Below are 23334 nucleotides of genomic sequence, written 5' to 3'. Positions count from 1 at the left end.
AATCGCATAAGCCCCCTCGATGATGGCTGTTGGGTAAGAAGGTACTGACCACGAAAGAAGAAAAAAAAGAAAAATCCTAGATCTCGAGCGATCAAAGTGTCAAGTGGTATAATTGCATAAGCTCCCTCGACGACGGCTGTTGGAAAAAAAGGCACAGAACATCGAAAGAGAAAAAGAGAGAAAAATCTTAGATCTCGAGTCATCAAGGCACCAAGCGACACCCGCATAAGCTCCCTCGGTGACGGCCATTAGGAAAGAAGGCACCAGCCACTGAAACAGAAAAAGAGAGAGAAAATGGCGTAGACGGTAGATCCATCGAGTGCCTACGGTTGAGTGCCGATGAAGCACCTCCTCTCAAGGATTGAAGGAGGAAACCAAAAAAGGAAGAAAATCGAGGGAGGGTGGAAGCAATGGAGGAGGTGGAAGCATCCATCGGCAGCCACTGAAGGAGTAGAGTTATGGATGACCGAAGGAGAAAACCCTAGAGCATCGAGAGTCAACAATGAGATGGAATGAGAAAATAGAATGAGACCGAAGTGGCGAATAGTGGAACCACCAAATGACCAAACCCAGAAGTCGGAACTTGGAACCCCTTAAGCCTAAAGTCCTTAAAGGATCTAGCTATCATGGGTTGAATGGGTTATAACCTAACCCGACCTGACCCAACTCATTTATTAAATGGGTTAAATATATCAGCTGTCTGAAACTTGAATCTGATCCGATTATTAAACAAGTTAAATAGGTCAACCCATTCATGATCTGAACCCATTTAATGCAAACCAGACCTGTTTAAAGTGGTTGAATGTAGATCAGATCGATTTTTGCCACCCCTACGATTTGGTCTGCTCCGAGTAATCATCACTGATAATGACCAACAACTCAACAATATTAAGTTCGAAGAGTTTTGTGCAAAGTACCATATCATCCACAAGCTCACTTCAATCGAGCATCCGCAATCCAATAAGGAAGCTGAGATGACCAACATGATGATTTTGTAAGGCCTAAAAACGAGAATCGATCAAGCCAAAGAAAGCTGGACCGACAAACTCTACAATGTCCTATGGTCTTACCGATCAATGCCTCGGATCCCGATCGAAGAGACTCCATTCAAGTTGATATTCGGGATAGAAGTCATAATCTCAGTTGAAATCGACTTACCTTCGACTCGGATGGAACATTATGATGAATCAACTAATTCGGATAAGAGACGAAGCGACCTAGATCTGCTCGAGAAAATTTGGAGACAAGCTCAATTAAGGATGGCATCCTGCCAATAGAGGGTGGTTTGGTACGACAACTCTCAAGTTAAACTCAAAGTCTTTCGAATAGGAGACTTAGTCTTTAGAAGAGCCAAAATCTCTAAACCGACCAAGTGAGGAAAGCTGTCTCCGAATTGGGAAGGTCCTTACAAGATCTCAGCAGTTCTACGCCCGGGGGCCTACAAGATCGAAAGTTTAGATAGCACAAAAATTCTTCATACCTGAAATGCCGAGAATCTGAGTGTACTATCAATAAGAATACCTTCATCAATAAAAAAGGTCTTCTTTCCTACAATTCTGTGCCTAGTTGTTCAAGTACTCAAAAATCTACAGTGCAACCACTTCCTCATCGGCTAGTACCTGACGAAGCATTAGTCGGTTGATACCTGATTGACGAAGCTAAGAGTGGGCCCATTCTTACATGGATGGATCCATCAACCATGAGTGCGCCTGCTAAGGCTCAAGGGCTGCAGAGCAAAGTTGAGCACGAGACCTAGGCAAAATCACTACGTTATTTGGCTAATACCTGATTAACGGAGCCATGAGGTCCAGCATCCAATGGTGTATCTATCTGGGTGCTTACGAGCCCGACAAGGTCCATAAGCCACGGAGCCATAACATCTGGCAAAATAAATGTGGTGTTCGACTGATAACCGAACATCGAAGCTGTGAGATCCAACAACCGCCAATGTACTCGCAACGATCGAAGGCCCGTAAGTACAGAAGCTGTGGTCTGCCATAACATTTGGTGAAAACAAATCATGGTAGGTCGGTTCAACATCGATTGGCCAAGGATCCACTGATCCAAAATAAAAATAAGAAATTTCCTCTAAGTTTCTACTTGACAGAACAATCTATGGTGAATGATCTATGACTATGACTTCAATCCAACCAAGTTCACCTACAAAAATCGACTACATGACTTAAAAAATTTTCTCAAGTCTATTGGTTCAGTTACGACCTACTTGATTTGTTGTTCCTACCAACTACTTTCCTTCCTTGCCGACTACATAGTCAATCTCGCAGAAAGATAAGAAAATAAGCAAAGGAGAAAAGCGCGCATACGGATCAAATCGGATGACTTAGAAATTGAAAGAGAAGATTATTTCATTAAAAAGAGTTCAGTACAAGAGAGCAAGATAAAAAAAAATTATAAGGCAAAAGACTGAAAAGCAAAGGAGTATAAAGAGGAATCTAAGGAGAAGGCCAGGGACGATCTTCTTTGGCCTCTACTCCCTCATCGCCCAAGTCATCCCTATCGGCTTGTATCGAGCTCAGATCTAGCTTGAGTGCGAGATGGTGGATTTGCTTCTTGCAATCCTCAAACTCGAGCAGGTACGCATCTATGCCGGCATCGACAAGCTCCTTCTCATACTCCTTTGAACTTAAGAACTCATCTAGAGCCTGAGAAGTAGCTTCCTAGATCCGAGTCTCTGCCGCTGCCAATTTCTCTTTCAACTCAGTGGTAGCCTTCTCGGCCTCCTCGGCAGCCCTTTCAGCCTCCTTGACAGCATTCTTAGCCATCTCTGCTGGTTTCTTGGCTTTTTGCCTCTTCCCTCTCTCTCCGATGAGGGTGCTCTCAACTGACTCCTTCTCTTTTTGGTCGTCGGCCTTCAACTTGTCGAACTCCTCTTTCTCTTTCTCCTACCAGATCATTGAATTCGCTAACTCGGCCTCCAACAGAGTAATCTTCTCTCGGCTCTTTCTTTCTTGCTCATCAGCATTGCGGAGGAGCTCTTCGGTGACCTCAGCCCTAGCTCGAGAAGTCTGGGCCGGGTCCTCCAGTTTGGCACTGAGCCGGGCAAATCCAGTCAACCCCTCAGCCAGAATGGTAACATCGTGGATCATCTATAAAACAGAAAAAATGGCTAAGTCATCTACTCAGCCAATAACTATTCAGGAGTTAAACCGAATAAGAGAAGGTTGAAGACATACTCTGATCAACAATGTATAGGTGCTCGATTGAATCTTTCCGATTGGATGTGCCTTCTTGACTTCCTAATCAGTGGGCAGCATGTCCATCCTCGTCAATTCCTTGACGAGTTGGTAGTTTCGGAGAGTCTGATTGGTTGCCTTGAAGTGCATTCCGATCCCAATTCTGACCTCTCTGAAAGAGGTATCCGGACTATAGTTGGCCGTGTAGGTGGGGGCAACCTCCTTTACAGGGCTCTTCTCCTTGTCGGTAGCTTTTTGACTAGGTGTTCGGCTTCCTCCCGATCCGACTTGGACCAGAAGGGCTTGTACCACTTCGGTCGGCCTTGCCGATGGCTCGATGACTACCACAACCTCGTCGATCAAGGGAGAAGCCACGATCGTAACAACTTCAGTGATAGGCGGTGGTGAGGAACACTTCTACGGTGGTCGGGGCAGCGATGGTGGTTGCATGCTCCTCAGCACTCGAGGAGGAGACTCTTCTCTCGACTTCTTCAGTGATTGAGAGGGACCATTGGGTCCGGATATTGCCTTCGTCTTTTTCTTCCGAACCACTTGCTTGAGGGATTCTGTCGAAAACCTCATGCCTGCATGAATACGACAAAGAAAGATTAGTGTACATACAAAATAAAATTTACAAAAAGTTTGCGAGAAAGAGAACTATCGAGATGGCTTGTCGGGCTTATCCCGACATTGTAAAGGAACTGCTCCTTGAGCAGCTCCTGATGCGGAGGAATCTGGACTTCGAAAAGCTTCTCATACATCTCTCAATCTTTCTTCAAGACTATTTCATTTCTATTCGGAGAGAGATTAGGAGTCGTTCAGGTCCAGTCGAAGCTCCATGGATAGTCGGTGGCAATTTAGAAAAATTTACCTTTCCATCCATGGATGGAAGAAGGAAGCTTCTTAAACAATTGTTGATGGGGCCAAGGACAGAAGAACCACCATCCCTATTTTTGGGAATATTTCTTCAACACAAAAATAGTTCGAGACAAAAAAACTCAGGGCTCAATTCGAAGAAGATGATAAAGGATGATAAAACAAGCTAAGATTCTAAAGGAGTTGGGGGCAAGCTGTGCAGAGATGATCTCATACAGGTCAAGAATATTAGCGAAGAAGGGATGCATGGGAAATCGAAGCTCGAATCTAAGAAACTCCTCATAGACGGTAATAAAGCTGCCAGGAGGACGAACAACCCGGCCTTCTTCGTCAGGCACCATCAACCGATAATGACTAGGGATATGATAGTAATCCTTTAGTCGGTCGATAGTGGCCTCCGACAACTCAGACCTCTCAATGAGAGGTCCAAAGAGGTTCTCAGTAGCTGGCTGTTCATCCGATTCATTTGGATTTGAATGACCTTGCTGAGAAGATGCCACTTCGGGTTCACCCTGAGGAACTTCCTTGATCTTCCACGGGGCGGTTAGAGTTTGAGAACTACGGTCTCCAATCAGGTTCTCATCTCTGGACTCTCTACCAATAGAATCCATGAGTAGAAAGAGGAAGACTCAAATGAAAGCTCAAAAAGAGGAGAAGATCGAGAAGAAAATCTCAAAAGGAAAGGACTGATGATGAAGACGACGGTGGCAAATATCGACGGCGATGGAAGGCCGGTGTCGGAAGAGATGGCTCGCCTGTGGCGAGACCTAAGCTCTTTATAGAAAGGGAGGGGGGCACGAAGGATTTAAGATGGGGTGGGGACTTTGAAACCGAAAGCAAGAACTAAGAAGATAGCCCCTATTTATACATCCTTTCAACGATCAGGATCGACATTGAGTACCATGCCTTACTCAGAGATTTTGACATGTGGTAGCAATCTCAGCCAACGATCTCGGTGCCCATTCGATGCACCACTACTCAGATCTCATTGGGTAAGCTGAATCTGCGTGATGATAAATCGGATCAATGGATGGCTGACATGTGGATGACTCTAGTATGCATGCTCACTATTAACCCGCTAGCTGATCTTCTGCAATCAATATAAAAAATTGCTTCAAGCACCATAGTATTAATTACTGCACGACCTATGATGGGATGGTACCGCTGTACATTATATGAAAAGATAAGATGACGGTCCGTCCGATGAAGCGACAAGACAATCGAGTGACAGTCAGTGAAAGCAACTCGGACCTACATGAAGATGAATTCCCTTCGCTCGATTAACTGCACAATCAGACTCGAGAGTTGGGTGGCAAGTGTTGGGGTAGATCCTCATCATTTAGCCTACCAGGCCTTCTTGGACTCGAGCAGACTAGAAGATCTACGTCAACTAAGCTATTGCAACTCAATCTAACTTGGATTAACAAGTCCTGCCCGCTTTAATCTACACCAACTACTACAATGGACACTCGATCGAGTAAGAGCAGCCTACTTCTAATTAGCACCAGGCCGAGTAGGCTTAACATGCCACCTACGGTCGTCAATAGTCGATAGTGCTCGGCTTATAACTAACTTCTTACTCGATATACAGATGACTATACCAGTTTACAGTATGGTATCTCCCCCTGAGGGTCTCATTTTGTCGACTCTGACTGTACATGCTTCTACCGACTAGCTGAGCATCAAACATGGCTATCATGCCATTCTGACAGGCCACACCAAGATCACATCAATCAGACACCATACTCTGGATGGCTAGCTGCACACCGTGATGGGATGCTACGAATTCATTAAATATGTCTATAGGATCATTTATTATACCCCATGCACAGTAGTGTCTGCTGCCTTGTGTGCGTTGAATAGAAGGCATGCTCACCGTAATCATTTAAAGATGCTTATGCGGCACCATGCGGCTTCATACGATGGGACATGATTAACATGATCATCTATCCTCTCACCATCTATTTTGCTCCCTCCATAAATAGAGGTAAGCAGGCATCCCTCTAGGTATGCACACTACTTGCAACCCAGAGACTGTCTCTCTTTTCTGTCAAGCCACCTTACTGACTTGAGCATTGGAGGGTCTTCGCTGGAGCTACCTCCGACGAAACTTTCTTTGTAGGTCCATCTTCTCCAGTGTCGAGTAGTGACCAGCACCGCCATTCATCGAAAATCTCTCACTCTCATCTTTGGCTTTAACTATGTGCACCTTCTCTGGTGACGGCATACCAACTCCCAGCATTCCACCGACCAGTATTCAAGCGCAGCAGCTAGTCGGCTCCAGGCTGATTATCGAAACCAGGGAAAGGCCGCAACACTTCTCTCTTTTGATCTTCGACTACAGCATCGAGGAGTTCTGGGATTTGGTTGGGAGGGGTGAGGGCCGAAAATTCTAGGTTTTTATGCAATGTTGTAAAAATCAGATCGAAAGCCAAATAGGCGGCATCAAAACCCTATTAGTCACCTCTGCCTCCGTCACCGGCTGCCTCTTCTCCCTTCCTTCCATTGGCCAATTTCTTGGATCGGGACTTCAGTGCCGTTAATGTAAGCTGTAAGCCTGTAAGCCCTAAATCTAATCAATCGATTTAAAAAAACTCAGATTGGATTTATCAGTTCAATCGATTTCTAGCAATTTTTTCATTTTTGCTAATTCTAAACTTCTAAAAGCTCAGACAGGAGACATTTGGTCCACACTCGAATAGATTGAACCGTTCAGTCTGATCGCTTCTAAACATTGGTTTTACAAGGGAGATGGAAGGTTTGGAAGCCTGCTGGCTCGAATTCATAAAGGAAAATTCTTTGTACACCACTCGTGTTGTAGAAAATCAGATGTGGGGTGCAACGCTTCACCCTATTAAGTCACGTGGCTATTGCTTTCTAACATACATTTAATGCCCATAGTTCTACTTTTTCATTTAAAATTTTGAATGATATTTCTTTCTTTTCAAAAAAAGTATGACTTTCTGTACCGATATTATGTCATCTTACGTTGAAATTATGATTTTCTGCATAAGATGTTATAATTTTTTCACAGAATATCATAAAGAAGGAAAGATATTTTTTATAATTTTTTTAATGATGAAAATGTCCTTCCCTCTTTATGATATCCTATGAAAAAATTATGATATCTCCTGTAGAGAAAGTTATAATTTCAGCGTAGGATGCCATAATATCGATATAAGATGTCATAATTTTTTTAGAAGAAAAAGAATATTTTTGTTATCTAAAATTTTAAATAAAAAAGTAGAACCGTGGGTATTAAATGGATATTAAATACGTATTGAAAAGTGATGGCTACATGGTCCAATCGGACGAGGCGGTGCACTCCACATTGGATTTTCTACACTGTAGGCAACATACAAAGAATTTCTCAACTCATAGAGCCCTGAAGTCTGTCCAATCAGCTATGATATTGGGCTGGTTGTGGTTGTGGGGCTTTGAAGAGCTGGTTGGATCATCTGATTAGACAGCATAGTCTAATTAATAAAAGGATAGATATTTAATGTAGTTCAATTTATTTTCTCAAAAGTTTTTTAACCAAAATATCCTTTTTCTTTTTTTACTCTATTTTGTTCATGCTCAGCTAGAATGTTATATAATAACAGAACATTATAACATCAATAGGATGTCATAGAAAATAATAAAATATCATAATAATGGCATGATATTCTATTACATCTTATAAATAATTATTAGAAAATAATATTATGCATAGAATGTCATAACATTATTCGAAATATCAGAGGTTTCATAAGAAATCATATCAGACATTAAAAAATAATAATAATTTTTTATTTAATAATAGCTTGAATAATATATATAATTTTTAGTATTTTTATATTACTTTTTGATAATTATTCAGAACATCATAACAATTAATAGAAGAGCATAGAAAATAACAAGACATTATAATAATAGTATGACATCTCATAACATTCTATTGCATCTTATGAATAATTATCAGGAAGTAATATTAGTGACATAGAAAATCAAATAAAAACATAGAAAGTCATATATATTATTTAAGATGTCATAAAATAAAGAAAGAAGACTATTATTACTTTTTGATATAATATATGACTTTCTATGAATTCTATGACATCCTGGATAATACTTATGGAATCCTATACTTAATATGATATTCTATGTTAGTAATATTACTTTTTGATAATTATTTATAGAATATCATACCATTATTATAATGCTTTATTATTTAATATAATTTTTTGTTGATTGTTATGATGTTTTATTATTATCGATGACATCTGAACCAAGCATGAGCAAAATAGAGTAAAAAGAAAAAAAATATTCAGATTAGAAAAAAACTAAAAAAAAATAAAGTTAAGCTGCATTAAATGCATGCTCCATTATTAATTATGCTATGTGGTCCAATTAGATAAAGCGCTATGCTTTTCCTTCACCGAAGATAAAGAATTTCTCTCGTTGAAATATGGCAGGCTTTGATTGCTAGAAAAGTATTTAAATATAATTAATAATAAATTATTATGAAATTAGAAAAATATTATGCTCTCAATCTTTTTTTAATCAACAATAACCCTTCTATTAATCTTAAAATTACATTTATCACCTCATTAACTTTCTCATTGGCATTAGCTACCACATGCACTCTCTCTTTTCTTTTCTCAATCAAATCAAACTTCTCTTATACAACTCCCATACAAATTAGACTCTTTAGTTCAATTTCAGTGGAGCAATCACTTTCTACCCCCTCCTAATCCCCCCTTCTTTTTTTTTTAATCTCCCAAATATAAAAATTATTTTAATCATTTACTAACTTTGTCACCATGTGAACTATCACATGCATTGTCTCTTCTGTTTTCTCAATCAAATTAAACTCCTTTCATAGCACTCCCATACTTTGGTTCATTTTCTAAACTGATTGGACCTTTCAATTTTCTCTCCCTTATCTTTTTCCTGAAATATGCATATTGCACATCCAGTTGTTAGTTTTGGTAAAATGAATATATATAGATTACAATTGCATGATCAAAAAAGAATACATCATACTTACATAATGTTAATTAACAAAAATTATGAGTGACATACAATTTCCATTTAAAATCAGATGCTTCTTTTCTTGTTGTAGTATCAATCACTTATTCTACTGCATTATTCATCCATGGATACTGAGATTAATAGGATTAAAAAGAAAAAAAACATTTGGTCTCTTCATGTAGCAATGAAGGGCTTTGCAAAAATGGCAAGTGGTGCTATGCTTGGATTAATTATTTAAAATGCTTTGTAAGGGCAACATATTAAAGCAAAAATTATGGATTGAAGATATGAAATAATAATGCAAAGAAAATGAAATTTCTATATGAATGTCTTCTTTGTGCTTTGCCAAACAAGATATTAGTTTAAGGGTTGGTTCATGTTTTCCACTTGCAAATTAAAGTGAGATCTAGTTTTTTGAATATCTGAAATGGAATTGTATATTACAACAAGTCTTCATGTCTTTACCAACTTGGCATTAATTTCTTGTTTTCTCTAACAAGATGGGGTAAACTATTGATAAGATAAACTTAATTTGAAATTTAATTTTTTAATTAAAAATTTAAGTTGGATAGTTATGGATAGATAGAGATGAAGATGTTATCTTTATTGGTTGTTATTTTAATAGAGTTGGTTGTTATCCTGTTATTTTAAATTAAATTTTAAGATTATATATATGATATATCGTAAGGAATGTAATCAATCTACTGAGAAAAATAAAAGTCTCGTTTCATTCCTTCCAAGCCTCATTCCTTTTTTTTCCTTTTCCCTTCCTTCGGATTTTTTCTTTTATCAATTTGGTATCAAAGCTTTGTTATTTCTTTTTTTGGAGAGATGGCTAGTAGTTTGCAGATCCAAGTCCATCGCCTGACGAAGAAGAATTATGAAAACTGGAGCATTTAGATGAAGGCTTTGTTTAGATACCAAGATATATGGGAGGTAATCAAGAGAGGCTATGAAAAGCCTCAAGATGAATCGACACTCCAAGCAAACCAACAGGAGATCCTAAACAACTCAAGGAGGAAAAACAAGAAGGCTCCATTTTATATTTATCAAGGCCTAGATGAAGCAAATTTCAAGAAGGTGTTAGCAACTGCCACCTCCAAATAGATGTGGGATATTCTCCATAATGCTTACAAAGGCATTGAAAAGGTGAAAAAAGTTTGTCTCCAGACACTCCAATGCGAGTTCGAAGCATTGTAGATGACCGAGTTTGAGAGCATTGCAGATTACTTCACATGGGTTCAGACCATTGTGAACCAGCTTCGAAAAAATGGCAAGAAGAACCTAGATGATGTTCGTATGATTGAAAAAATATTACATTCTTTATATGACAGATTTGACAATATTGCCACAACTATCAAAAAATCAAAAGATCTCAAAGCCATGACTGTAGATGAACTGATGGGGTTGTTGCAATCATATGAGCAATGAATCAATAAGAAAAAAAATGAGCCGATCGACCAAGCACTTTAAAGCAGACTCACATTGAAGGAATGATTCAAAAGTGCTGAAACTGATCGAGGATAAGGTCGTGGTCGACATCATGGTAGAGGCTTTGGACGTGGATGAGGATGCAGTAGAAGAGGATGTGGAAGATAGAGATGATGTCCACTTCAGTCAAAATAGTCCTCCTGAAAGAGAAGCTCAGAGGAACAAATCAAAGGTTCATTGTTACATTTATAAGAAGCTTGGTCATTTTGCTTATGAATGTTATTACAATAAAGATAACCAAGTAGAAGAAAATGCTAACTATATTGAAAAAAAAAAAAGATTAGTTGTTGCTAGCTTTTAAAGAAGGTGAAGGATGAAAAAATGAGAGCTGGTATTTGGATAGCGGAGTTAGCAACCATATCTATGGATATAAAGATATATTTGTAGAGCTAGATGAATCGGTGGGAGGCTACGTTCATTTTGGCGATTCTTCAAAAATTTGGATAAAAGGCAAAGGTAAAATCCTAATCCACCTAAAAGATGATAGCCATCAATTTATTTTTGAAGTATATTATGTACCAGATATGAAGACTAATATCTTAAGTTTGGAGCAATTGCTTGAGAGAAATTATGACATTCATATGAAAGATAAAAAGCTCTTTATAAGAAATAATTTCAATGACTTGATTACTCAAGTTGAGATGTCAAAGAACCAGATATCTATTCTTGACATCAAAAATGATGTAGCAAGATGCTTAAAGGCGTGTGTGAAAGATCCTTCATGGATTTGGCATCTAAGATTGGGGTATGTTAATTTTGGCGACCTTAACACCCTATCAACCAAGAAGATGGTATATGGCTTGCCATCAATCAATCATCCGAATCAACTTTGTGAGGGGCGTGTTTTTGGAAAGCAACCAAGAAAGAGTTTCTCTCATGAAGCAACCTACAGAGCCAAAAGCCCGCTGCAACTTATTCATACGAATGTTTGCAAACCCATAGTCCCTACATCCTTCGATAAGTATCGGTACTTCTTTTTTTATCGATGATTTTTCTCAAAAGACTTGGCTATATTTTTGAAGAAAAAGTTCGAAGTATTTGATAAATTCAAGAAGTTTAAAGCAATGGTGGAGAATGAGAGCCGCTACTTTATTAAAGCTGTTCGATTTGATCGAGGCAGTGAGTTCACATCAAAAAAATTTGAAGATTTTTACAAAGAGAATGGGATCCGGCTTCAGTTGATCGCTCTATATTCACCTAAGCAAAACGGAGTGGTGGAGAGAAAAAATCGCACCATCATCAACATGGTGCGAAGCATGCTGATGATGAAGAACCTACCAAAGAAATTCTAGGCCAAGGTGGTGGGTTGCATCGTCTATATTCTAAATCACTGCCCTACTGCAAGTTTGGAGATGGAGACTCCACAAAAGGCATGGACTGGGCGGAAGCCCAATATTTTGCACATAAAGACCTTCGGATGCATTGCGTACGTGCATGTCCCGAAGCAATGGAAGTCCAAGCTAGATGACAAAAGCATAAAGATGATCTTTATCGGGTGCTCCTCTAAATCAAAACCCTATAAGCTTTATGATCCTAACAATTTCAAAATTATTATTAGCAGAGATGTAGAGTTTGATGAAGAAGGTATATGGAGCTGGCATAAAGTTGGAGAAATCGAAGAAGCACAAGCAAAAATAGAAGTCTAGGAGGCTACACCAACTTCTTCGACTTCGTCAACACCCTTATCTTCATCACTCTCTTCACCATCACCTTCGCCATCATCATCTATATCCTCAAACTTTTCTTCAGAAGAAAGAACCTGGAAGATAAGAAATCTACAAGAACTCTATGACATAATAGATGAACTGCATTTTGTTTGCTTATTAACTAACTGTGAACCTCTAGAGTTTCAAGAAGCAGTAGAAGACAAAAGGTGGAGAGATGCTATGGCAGAAGAGATGAAAGCAATAGAGAAGAACCACACATAGGAGTTAACGATACTCCCTAAGGGCAGAAGGTTATTGGAGTAAAGTAGGTCTATTGAGCAAAGAAGAATGCAGAAGGCATAATGGAAAAATACAAAGCTAGACTGATTGCCAAAGGGTATAAGCAAAAGATCAGAATTGACTACAATGAGGTATTCGCCCCTGTCATTCGTATGAAAATAATTAGATTAATTATTTCTATTACTGCACAAAATAGAATGGTCTATTTTTCAAATGGATGTAAAGTCGGCTTTCTTAAATGATTTTATTGATGAGGAAATGTATGTTAAGCAACCTATATGGTATGTCATAAAGGGGCATGAAGAGAAGGTATATAGATTGAAGAAGACATTATATGGGCTCAAGCAAGCACCGAGGGCTTAGAATGCAAGGATCGATCAATACTTCAAGTAGAATGGCTATATTCAATGCCCTTATGAAAGTGCATTGTATATGAAAATAAATCATTGTGATATCTTACTTGCTTATATGTAAATGATCTTATTTTTATAGGCAACAATCTGATCATGTTTGAAGAATTTAAGAGAACAATGGTCTGCGAATTTGAGATGATGGACATCGATCTCATGTCTTATTTTCTTGGGATCAAAGTGAAGCAAAATAATGAAGGAATTTTTATTTCACAGGAGGCTTATGCAAATGAGATTCTAAAAAGATTTGAGATAGAAGGTTGCAACTCTATTAGTACACCGATGGTATGCGGTACCAAATTATCAAAGTACGAAGATGGAGAGTTAGTTGATGCAATATTTTTAAAAAACCTAATCAGAAGTCTAAGATACTTGACATGCATGAGGCTGGATATCTTGTTTGCAGTTTGGTTGGTAAGCCGATATATGGAGGAGCCAAAATCAATGCATCTCAAAGCTGTCAAACAAATCCTCCACTACATCAAAAGTATCATTACTTATGGCCTTTTATATTCAGTTTCTAATGAATTTCGATTAGTTGGCTATTCTCACAGTGATTGGGGTGGAAATCATGAAGATAAAAAATGCACTACTGGTTTTACTTTTTTTATCAACAATATGGCCTTCACATGGTTCTCAAAGAAGCAACCGATCGTGGCACTCTCTACATGTGAAGCAGAATATGTGGTGGCATCATCGTGTGTAGGCCATGCAATATGGCTAAGGAAGTTACTAAAGATGGTGCATCATCCTCAACATGAAGCGGCGAAGATTATGATGGACAATCAATCGGCAATCGCATTGGCGAAGAACCCAATTTTTCTTGAGAGGAGTAAACACATTGACGTGCGGTTCTACTTCATTTGAGATCAAGTAAAGAAGAAGGAGGTCTACTTGGAGTATGTGAAGACTGAAGATCAAGTAGCAGACATTTTCACGAAGCCCTTTGGCTTGGATGCATTCAGCAAATTGAAGATATTGCTTGGCATGATTGATGGAAGAAAATTAAGTTTAAGAGGGATGTTGATAAGATAAACTTAATTTAAAATTTAATTTTTTAATTAGAAATTTAAGTTAGATAGTTATGGATAGATAGAGATGAAGATATTATTTTGATAGAGTTGGTTGTTATCCTGTTATTTTAAATTAAATTTTAAGACTATATATATGATGTATCGTAGAGAATATAATCAATTCATCGAGAAAAATAAAAGTCTTGTTTCATTCCTTTCAAGTCTCATTCTTTTTTCTTTCTTTTCCCTTATTTAGGATTTTTCCTTTTATCATAAACTACCCCATGTCAAGCAGTAAAAAATTTTACTCAAATCCATATGGAAGTAAAAGGAAAATCCATCCAATATTTCACCAACTAACAAGGAATATAATTAATAGCATAACGTTCACCACATCAAACACATATACCCAAGTGAAAAACCCTTTTCACTCTTCCTATATAATTTTCATTCCAAGTCTTTGCTTCATGGCATATATACAAAGTAACAAATAATATATATCAACAAACCAAGTACAACAAAAATAGTTGAAGTGACAAAAATGTGCGCCATAGCATATTCAGTGTCCTACATGAATAGATATAAAGGATGGGAATAAATCAGACTTCTGGCTAGTTTAAGTTGTGAATGCCATTCTGCTAGATTTAGCTTTGCACTTTGTTTCTCTAAGTACAATATTGCTAAACTAATGAAAATCCTCAAGCACCGATACAAAACTGCTCTTAAGTTGCTTAAAGTTGCCGCCTTCAGAGATGCCTCTGCCCCTCTTTCATATCTATGAGGATTGTTTGCTATCTAGCATCTTTCTTTTCCCTTTTTGGTGACAGAAAGTTATCCCCCTCAAAATCTCCGATACAAACACCAAAGAATATTAGCAAAGGCTAGATAATAAAATTGGTCAGAAGTTAGCATACCAAGCTATCAGAGCGATAGTGGTAGTCTCCATGTTTGTCAAGAGATAAGTTCCCTAATTTCCTTCATGGCAAAGTGAGCACAAGAGAAGTTCAGAAGTCTTTGTTTAGCAACCAGTAAATTCCATAGGAGAAGATGCTCCAAGTAACCTTCACCATGAATCCAAGCAACATCAATTGCCCACTCCCTTTTTAATGCAATTCATAATGCGTTGAAATGTATAGTGGCAGCAAATAAACCAAGCCATGTAGTTGTTACTTAAGCAACTAGAACAAACTGAGCAGATGGTAACAGCACCAGTATAAAGAATTATACTAGAGAAGTCCCTAATTATATATGAATCTAGCACATGAAGAATTTGATTTTATCGACACATCAAAGTTAACCATGAGATCTCTAAGAAGTGACTTGTGTTGTTGGAGCACCAAAAGAATCCACTATGAAGGGGAACCCCTAGCAGACAAGTAAAGCATTCAGATCATTGGAGGATGGATACTGCAACATCAGGTTTGTAGCACAAAATAAGATCAAAGCAATGGTAGATATTTTCTACTGAAAGACTTCAACATTCTTCGCATTACATAGTTGCCAAAGAATACACGAAAGCATAGCTTGGTTTTGAACGATTTGCATTGAGGAAGGCGTGGAAGATAGGAGCTCCTTCGCAGCTTCGAACAAAATGAAATGATTGAAAGTAGGGTCATCCATGTGCAACCACCGTCCGATATTCTTCTTGTACTGAAATAACGACTGATTAAATATTTCTAATGCAGTACAATGAGGGCAATTAGAACTTTTCAGTCCATCATGGAAAGCAGTTGGCAGCTGCTTCTGAGCAAGGTTCCAAAGAAAAAAACATACCCTATAATAAGTATTAATTAGCTAAACCTAAGAGGAATTAATAGATTGGTGCTGGTTTTGGATATGGCATGCTTGTTTGTTTTTTGTCACTTGATTCTAGTTATGTATCCTTCTTCCCAACACATAATGTCTCTTCCACCATTAACTGCCAAACGAATTTATAAAATTCAGTCAATTATTTGTTGGGGAACGTATTATTTGAGAAACTCACTATTCCATTTACTATTATTATCAATGAGATAATTCACTATATATAAATAGGAAACATATCAAGTGAGAGAAGTGGCTTAATGTAAGAAGTGAGAGGACATAATAATAACACTTAGGTCTACATCAATAATTCAGATGAGCTATGTGAACTAAGGTTCACCATTTTGGTACCAGTATCGGATCTCATACAGATACCATCCTATTATAGTATCAGTGTGTGGTTTAGTATGGTATAAGATATTATACCAATACGAGATTAATATGGTATGATATGGGGTGTATAGGGCTATTTAGTATGGTATAGCATTTTTTGGTATGAACCTTCTTTGAGTTAGAAGCATGACCCCATAGAAAGGGTAGAATATCCTTATTTATCTATTTAACAAATGATATTGGCATTGTAGTGTTAGAGAGAAAGTGAACAAGTGATGATCATAAAAATGATTTGATTAAAGTTAACTTGCCTGAGAAGATAGAGATCTCCATTGCCATGAATTCAATCTATCACTCATCTGATCTTTTAAATGTTGTACATTAATGGAGTTAATGTGTTTGCTCTTTCACAAACCACAATGTATTGGCCAAAGTTCTCAACCTTGTGAATACCAAGAATAGTTGTGTGGCTCTTAACTACTAAAGGTGAGGCTTTAGGGCTAAATTGTATTGTCGACTTCTCCAAATTGACCTATCGACTACATTGAATGTAGTAATTTTGTAACACTTTCTTCATGGTCTCGCAACCTCATTAAAAGGCCCCACAGTACAATAATAGACAATTATCACCAAATAGAAGATGGAGTGTTTGTTAGGTCTAAATCTTGCAATCATTCTTGTAATACCCCAATTGTATGAATTTTTAAAGCAGTGGAAAAAGAGAGCCAAAAAAAAGAGGGCCAGCATGTGCTGGGTATGTGCTAGGTGGGGAAAATTGGACTCCCATTGAGAGTCTTTTCTGCACGATCTTCCGATGGAATCGAAAGCTGAGGAGGACTCGGACTTCTCCCTCGGCCCTCTTTAAGAAGAGGCCAAGCTTCCCTTCAAACCCTACCACTCCGGTCACCATGCATTGCCAGAAGGAAGCCCAACTTCCTCAACTTTTTTTCTGGGGTTTTTGTCGAGTTCGCGAAAAATCGCAGCTAACACCGTGGAGAAGCCAAATATGTTGTCAAGAATCTTTAGTAATCTTGTTCCTCATCTTTCTCAATCCTTGGAAGCTTTGATTCAGTCATCGTCGGATTTTTGATGAAAAGATTGAGCCCTATTTTTTTCTATTATCTTACCTTGAGTTTTTCAGCCATCTGTTGTGTCACCATGGCCCTAACTATCACCGACCGTAGCCATGGCCGGTGAGAGGCCTTTTGTTCAGAGAAGGAATGGGGAACATCGGTCCATGTTTGTGAATCAAAGGGGAGGAGATCCCTTGTTCCGCCTCAACATGAGGGAGAAGTAGAAGAAAAAAAAAAGAGAAGAAGAAAGAGAAAAGAAAAGGAAGAAAGAGAAGAAAAGAAAGAAAAAAGAATAAGAAAAAAATTTTTCTCTCTCCTCTCTTTCCTCTTTTTCTCTCCCTACCTTCTCTCTCCACTTTCTCTCTCTAATTTTTCTCTCTATGATTTTGCTCTCTAAATTATTTCTCTCTCCTAAAATTTTCTAGAACTTTGAGAAGATTGATGATGAGTTTCAACGATCCTAATGAAGGGATCTTGATCTATGGTCACCGGACAACATGCCAGCACCCATCTTGACTAGACCATGAACTACTAGATTTGATTATTTATAATTTTTATTGGATCATCTATATAATAATTCAATCATATTTTGATGAAAATCATCTTGCTCGTACCGATTGAGATGTTGGACTATGTCACCTAATCAGTTCCATTGTACCTTATTAATTCTCTCTCCTCCAATTTTTCTCTCCAATTGATTTATGAATCCAATGAAAGAATCTCAGTCCTATTTCTTCGAACATGATTTGATCCAAATAGCCAAACTTTGAACCACCCATATTCTAATTGGATCTTGATCGGATGAAATTAGATAACCGAACAAATCTGGACTATTGGATGCAGGTGTCCATCAGTCCTGTCTTTTTTAATTATTCATATCCTTTTTGATTATTGGATTTGATCATGTATAGGGTTGTGGATATCCAGTAATAGAATATTGTGATATGATCTATGAATCAATATTTTAGAAAAAAAATTATAAAATTATATTGAGTTATTGGAATGTATATGAGGTAAGTAATACTTTATTTTTTTTAGATTTATCGATAAATTATAATATTTATTTTGAACTAATTTATGAAATGATGCATAAATTTGATGAATAATATTTTATTATTAAAAATATCTTATTTTAAAATGTTATGATGAAGTATGATTAAACGTATTGATTGTGTTATATATTATATTGATTGATTTCAACACCAAATGATTATGTATATTTCTATTGAGCTAGAATAAGAAACATAATTTATGAATAATTTTGATTCCAGAATGATATGAATTGACAATCTGACTATGTAAAGGATCTGATTAATAGGGACTAATATGTTAACAATTGATTTGCCCTAAGGGTCATATTGCTATTGAGATCAGCGACCAACCGCCAGCAAGAGCAGCGGTTTTGAAAGATTTTACTCACTGCAAGATGATATGCAGTGTTATAATACTACTACAGAAAAAATATGATCATAGCTCATGCTTGATGAAAAAAATTTGAGAATAAAAGAAATTTAAATTTTTAAAAAAATTTAAATTTTGTTGAAGAATTGAATTTGGCATAAACTATGTTGCATAATTAAAATTGATTTCAATTTGATAAACTCTACATGCTTATTTACTATAAATGATTATTTACTTTATTGCTTGAGGTAATCTAGTTAAAATGATCATTGCTTATTGTACTGTCTAGTTCATTATCTCCTATTTTATTATTTTTATAAATCTTAAGAAATTAAGATGATACGAGATATGTGCGGAAAAGTTATTAAGAGCAGAGCCTTAGTACTTTTATTTGAGATTGAAAATTTTATTGAATTTGATGTAAGATTTATTGAACATTATTGAATTTATAGAGACATTAAAGTTGAAATGTGAACTGTTAAGTTTTGGACTTAAGTTATGGACTAATTATTCCACTGTTGCTTTATAATAGCATGATAAGACACCTTACATGTTTGTAGGGAGAGTTTCTTATGAGTATACAGCGGTTACCATGACTCCTAGTTCACAATCTCAAATTGAGGGCATAACAATTTCTCTGTATCTTTGCATTTCACTATTAAGCATCCCAAATTGTCAACATCTTAGAATAAAGAATGAAAAGAAATGGGACAGATGGGCACCCTCACCCCCAAACCAGCATTGGTAGAGCATAAAATAGGGAGGCTGCTATTAATTAAAATATAAAACTACAACCATTGATCCACTTAACCTATTGATAAGGAAGGAAAACCAAAATGATCAAGAATAGGTTCGTGGTCCTAGTGTATTCTCTCAATGGCCTTTCCATGTCCGATGTCATTGCATGGAGGGGCTATATTTGTAGTTGAACGGTGAAGGGAGTGCATGGCATCTTCAGCCAATAGCAAGTTATCCAACATACAAGCCTGAGGTGAAACCTGCTAGTTCTTCAAATATGAGCTTATGTGTGACTATATTTATCCTTAATGTAAAATGTCTTGGCCATCGACCTATGCAAACTAATAATAAATGTACAAACTAATAGGCATGAAGTAAGAGGGGATTGTCCACCTTGAGGACTACAACAAAAAAAGATTGATTTCCAAGCTCTTGGTTTATCATCTGATGTTAAAAAAAAATGTTTCTCTATATAACACATATCAGGCTCTATTCGCTAATATGCCTTGAAAAAACCCCATGGAAATGGCCATTAGGCTCTGAGGCCTTATTAGATCATGTTGATCTGAGTGCTAACTCTGTCTCATTACTTGTAGCACCTGGATAATGCCTTGTCCTATCAACATCATTTAAAACATGGCACTCGTGGTAGATCACAGGTCAAAATTGTATCTAAGTTGATTCATCTTTCTTGGAAAAAAAATCTATTCTAATAACTTTGATACTGTTGGAATATATTATGTTAACATATATGTATATATATCAATATCTACTTTTATATCATTTTGTATCAATCTAGGATATGATTAGATAAGATTAGGATTTGATTTGATTAGGATCTCCTTCCTTGTATAGTCTTTCCTACGCCTATATATAGATCTTGTATTCTCTTGTATTGTTGGAGCCATAATACATAGTTATTCTGTTCTCTCTTTCTCTCTCGCTCTCTGTTATAATTCTGACAGATACATTTTTCACTTTCCATGAATTCTGCTATATTGGAAATTGATAAGATTCTATTACACCTATGCCTTAAGATTATAGATTTGTGGAAAATAGTATGTTCCAAATTCCAATCTCCATTTTTCATCCAACCTACCTTAGATTTCTGCTACCAAAATCTATTGCGTTGAAGAAGTATATGGTATTGAGAGATGAGTGATCTAGGTGATTCAAATCTTCCAATATAAGCTTACCTCATCAAACTCTATATTGAAGTGCAGCAATTTGGTTTTTTTATAAATGCATGATCAAGAAGAAAGGCTAGTCGAAAGGTATTATTTAAATTTTTTCTATCGAAGCTCTCTCTAAAATACAATTATTGTGGGACTACTTACATATTATTCACATAAGCTCTCACATACTTCTCCATTTAAATCCAAGTGTTCTTGCCAAGTTAAGTATTTAATTCTAATTAAATCTAATTATAACCACCAAATGGACCATAGATAGCCCTAAAAGGGCCCATGCTATCTACTATGTCCCCAAGTCTACAACGGCCATTTATCGGGTCCTCTTTAATATTATTTGTAATGATCTAGGATTTTATCTAAAAAAATTTGATGGAAGATATTATTTGTATTTCTTAATCTTATATAAATATCCAAGATATTCATAGAACACAATTGATATTAGACAAAATATGTGCCTGCATGTGAATCCTCACAATTTGCCTCCTCTAATATTCCTTTGAGGTATGTAGATAATGATCCAAACCTACATGAGGTAAGTACGCCAACTCCATCAACAGGAAAGTTAGAGGTAACTATATGTCCTCAACCACCACCGAGTCAATAATTCTTTCTCAAACGCTTGCTAGAATATCATGATTGTTACACCATGTGAACTTTGGCCCAGAGTAACACGTCAACGAAACCATCATTCTCGAGAAACTCTTTGAATTCCATTTGATTTCATCACATCAACAAATAAAAATCATTTGCTAGCAATGTTGGAATATACAATTGCAGAATTCTAGATAATTCACTCCACAGATCCCTTCTAGTGATTTCGTAAGTGCTCGTGTAGATGACCATATATTCATATCCAACCAGTGGAATTTGCAAAAGAAAAAATGCATATATCACTCGGTTGGAAGCTATTACAAAATCTAGAGATTTGGGTTGTATCTTTCCTATGGAAGAATGATATATTGATCTTTTATCGCAGCATGATCGCATCTTGCATCAAATTCGAAGCACTTCAATCTCTTTCTTGCATCTGTTTGTATAGACGTCGTAGTGAATATTATGCAATCCAAATGGTTGATGTCACAAAAGATCGAGAATCATTCTTTCACGCGAAAAATACAACTGGAACCCAATCCACATGGTCGAGGATGGTGATCAATTCAAGCGGCCGGTCTTCGTTCATCATGTTCTCCTTGTCGTGCAACTCAAGCCCATCCTCTTCCTAATGCACCACACTCACATGCATCATGTAGAAAAGAATCCCCATACGTGCAGCCATTGCCTCAGCAAGAGTTCCCCAATCTTCCTCTACTCGTGACCATAAAGTTCCTCTCCATCGCTTCCTCTTGTTATCCTTCAATTCCATTTTAGTAGGACACGACATAATAGGCACACGACCTCTCCTTCACGAGAAGCTCACCTCCTTCCAACCCTCCCCTTCCAACCTCCTCCTTCTAATGTCCTACGTCAACTCTTCCCCTCTTTATTGCACTCACCACCTTCTTGCCACACACCATAGCCGCCACCTGTAAAGCCCAACACCCACTCGCTCACTATCCTTCCTTTTAAATGCCCTCACTCTCTTAATTTCTTCATTCACCCACAAACCAATATGGCCACCCAACCCCTCCCCCTCCTCCTCCTCTTCGTCACCATCTCATCTCTCCCCGCCTCCTCAACTGCCGCCACCAACGCCCACTACCTCGAGGCTGCATGCAACGTGACGCAGCACCGCGCCCTCTGCATGCACTCTCTCGCATCCTTCTCCCACTCAGCAGCCTGGAAGCAGAAGAACCCATGCTGGTGGGCGCGAGCGGCGGTCACCGTCACGCTGGCCGAGGCCAAGCACCTCGGCCGCTTCCTCGCAAAGGTGAAGCATGGCGGAAGGATGCGAGGGGGGAGGGCCGGCGCGCTGGCGGACTGCATCGAGTGCTTCGGGGATGCAGTGGAGGAGCTCCATAGCTCTCTCGGGGAGCTCCGCCGGCTGGAGAAGGGGACGTTCGAGTGCCAGATGAGTAACGTGGAGACGTGGGTCAGCGCCGCGCTCACCAACCAGGATGGCTGCCTTGATGGGTTTGGCGGGTACAAGGGGAAGGAGGTGGGGGAGGTGAAGGCTAAGGTCCTGAACGCTACGTATTTCACCAGCAATGCCTTGGCTCTGGTTAATAATCTGGCGTCTTCTGGAGGGTTTAGCTAAATGCTATGTTAAGAACTACTATATAACTTGAAAAAGATATATATACTCCTTTATGCCTATGTGTGTTATATATATAAAGGTGTACCACATATATATTGTATATTGTTATAATGTACCTTATCATGGCAGCTATACGAAGGTGTGGTCGTTGGATGCTGGGAATATATATGGTTCTGAGTAGAATAGTGAGGCTGTGATCAACGTTACATTTTGGAGAATTGATGAGTAAGATATATGGTAATTATGCAAATGTAGCCAATATCAGGCACATGTTGGTTTGGCATGCCTGTAGCAGTTTTGGCAAGGTGAAGACGTATCGAGTTGTCTACCTCAAAGTTTCAAAGCAAGAGGTGAAGAGGTTCACTAGCAAGGATCATATCAAATTAACATGTAAAACCCAATGCGATAATGAATATTTTCACTTTTGATCTATAGTCATGATTCATAGATCAATATTTTAACTTGTGTTCAGATAAAGGTTTGGTGATTTAGATTTATTGATGCATGAAATCAAGATTTTCACGCTATGTCTTGTATTTGTAATAAATAACATAAATTAAAAGTTTTCAAATTTAAAAGAAGGGAAAGATCTTAAAGCATAAGGGATCAAAATTTTGTCCCAATTTATCTCACTAAACAAGAGATAGTAATAG

At 37.7% G+C, this 23334-nt stretch overlaps 2 protein-coding genes across 2 annotated transcripts in view; both read left to right on the top strand.

Annotated features, from left to right (window-relative positions):
• The window catches only part of LOC105045190 (uncharacterized), a 94549-nt gene that overhangs the window by 41127 nt on the left and 30088 nt on the right, over window positions 1–23334 (top strand). The gene's annotated exons all lie outside the window — the stretch shown is intronic.
• On the top strand, window positions 22097–22983 carry LOC105045191 (pectinesterase inhibitor 10). The gene has a single exon (XM_010923369.3). The coding sequence runs from the start codon at window positions 22097–22099 to the stop codon at window positions 22679–22681; it is 585 nt and encodes a 194-aa protein (XP_010921671.2). The 3' UTR covers window positions 22682–22983.

The sequence above is a fragment of the Elaeis guineensis genome, chromosome 5 (assembly GCF_000442705.2).
Source record: "Elaeis guineensis isolate ETL-2024a chromosome 5, EG11, whole genome shotgun sequence".
NCBI lineage: Eukaryota > Viridiplantae > Streptophyta > Magnoliopsida > Arecales > Arecaceae > Elaeis > Elaeis guineensis.
Note: the sequence above shows the minus strand (reverse complement) of the source record. Positions and strands in the feature narration are given on the sequence as shown.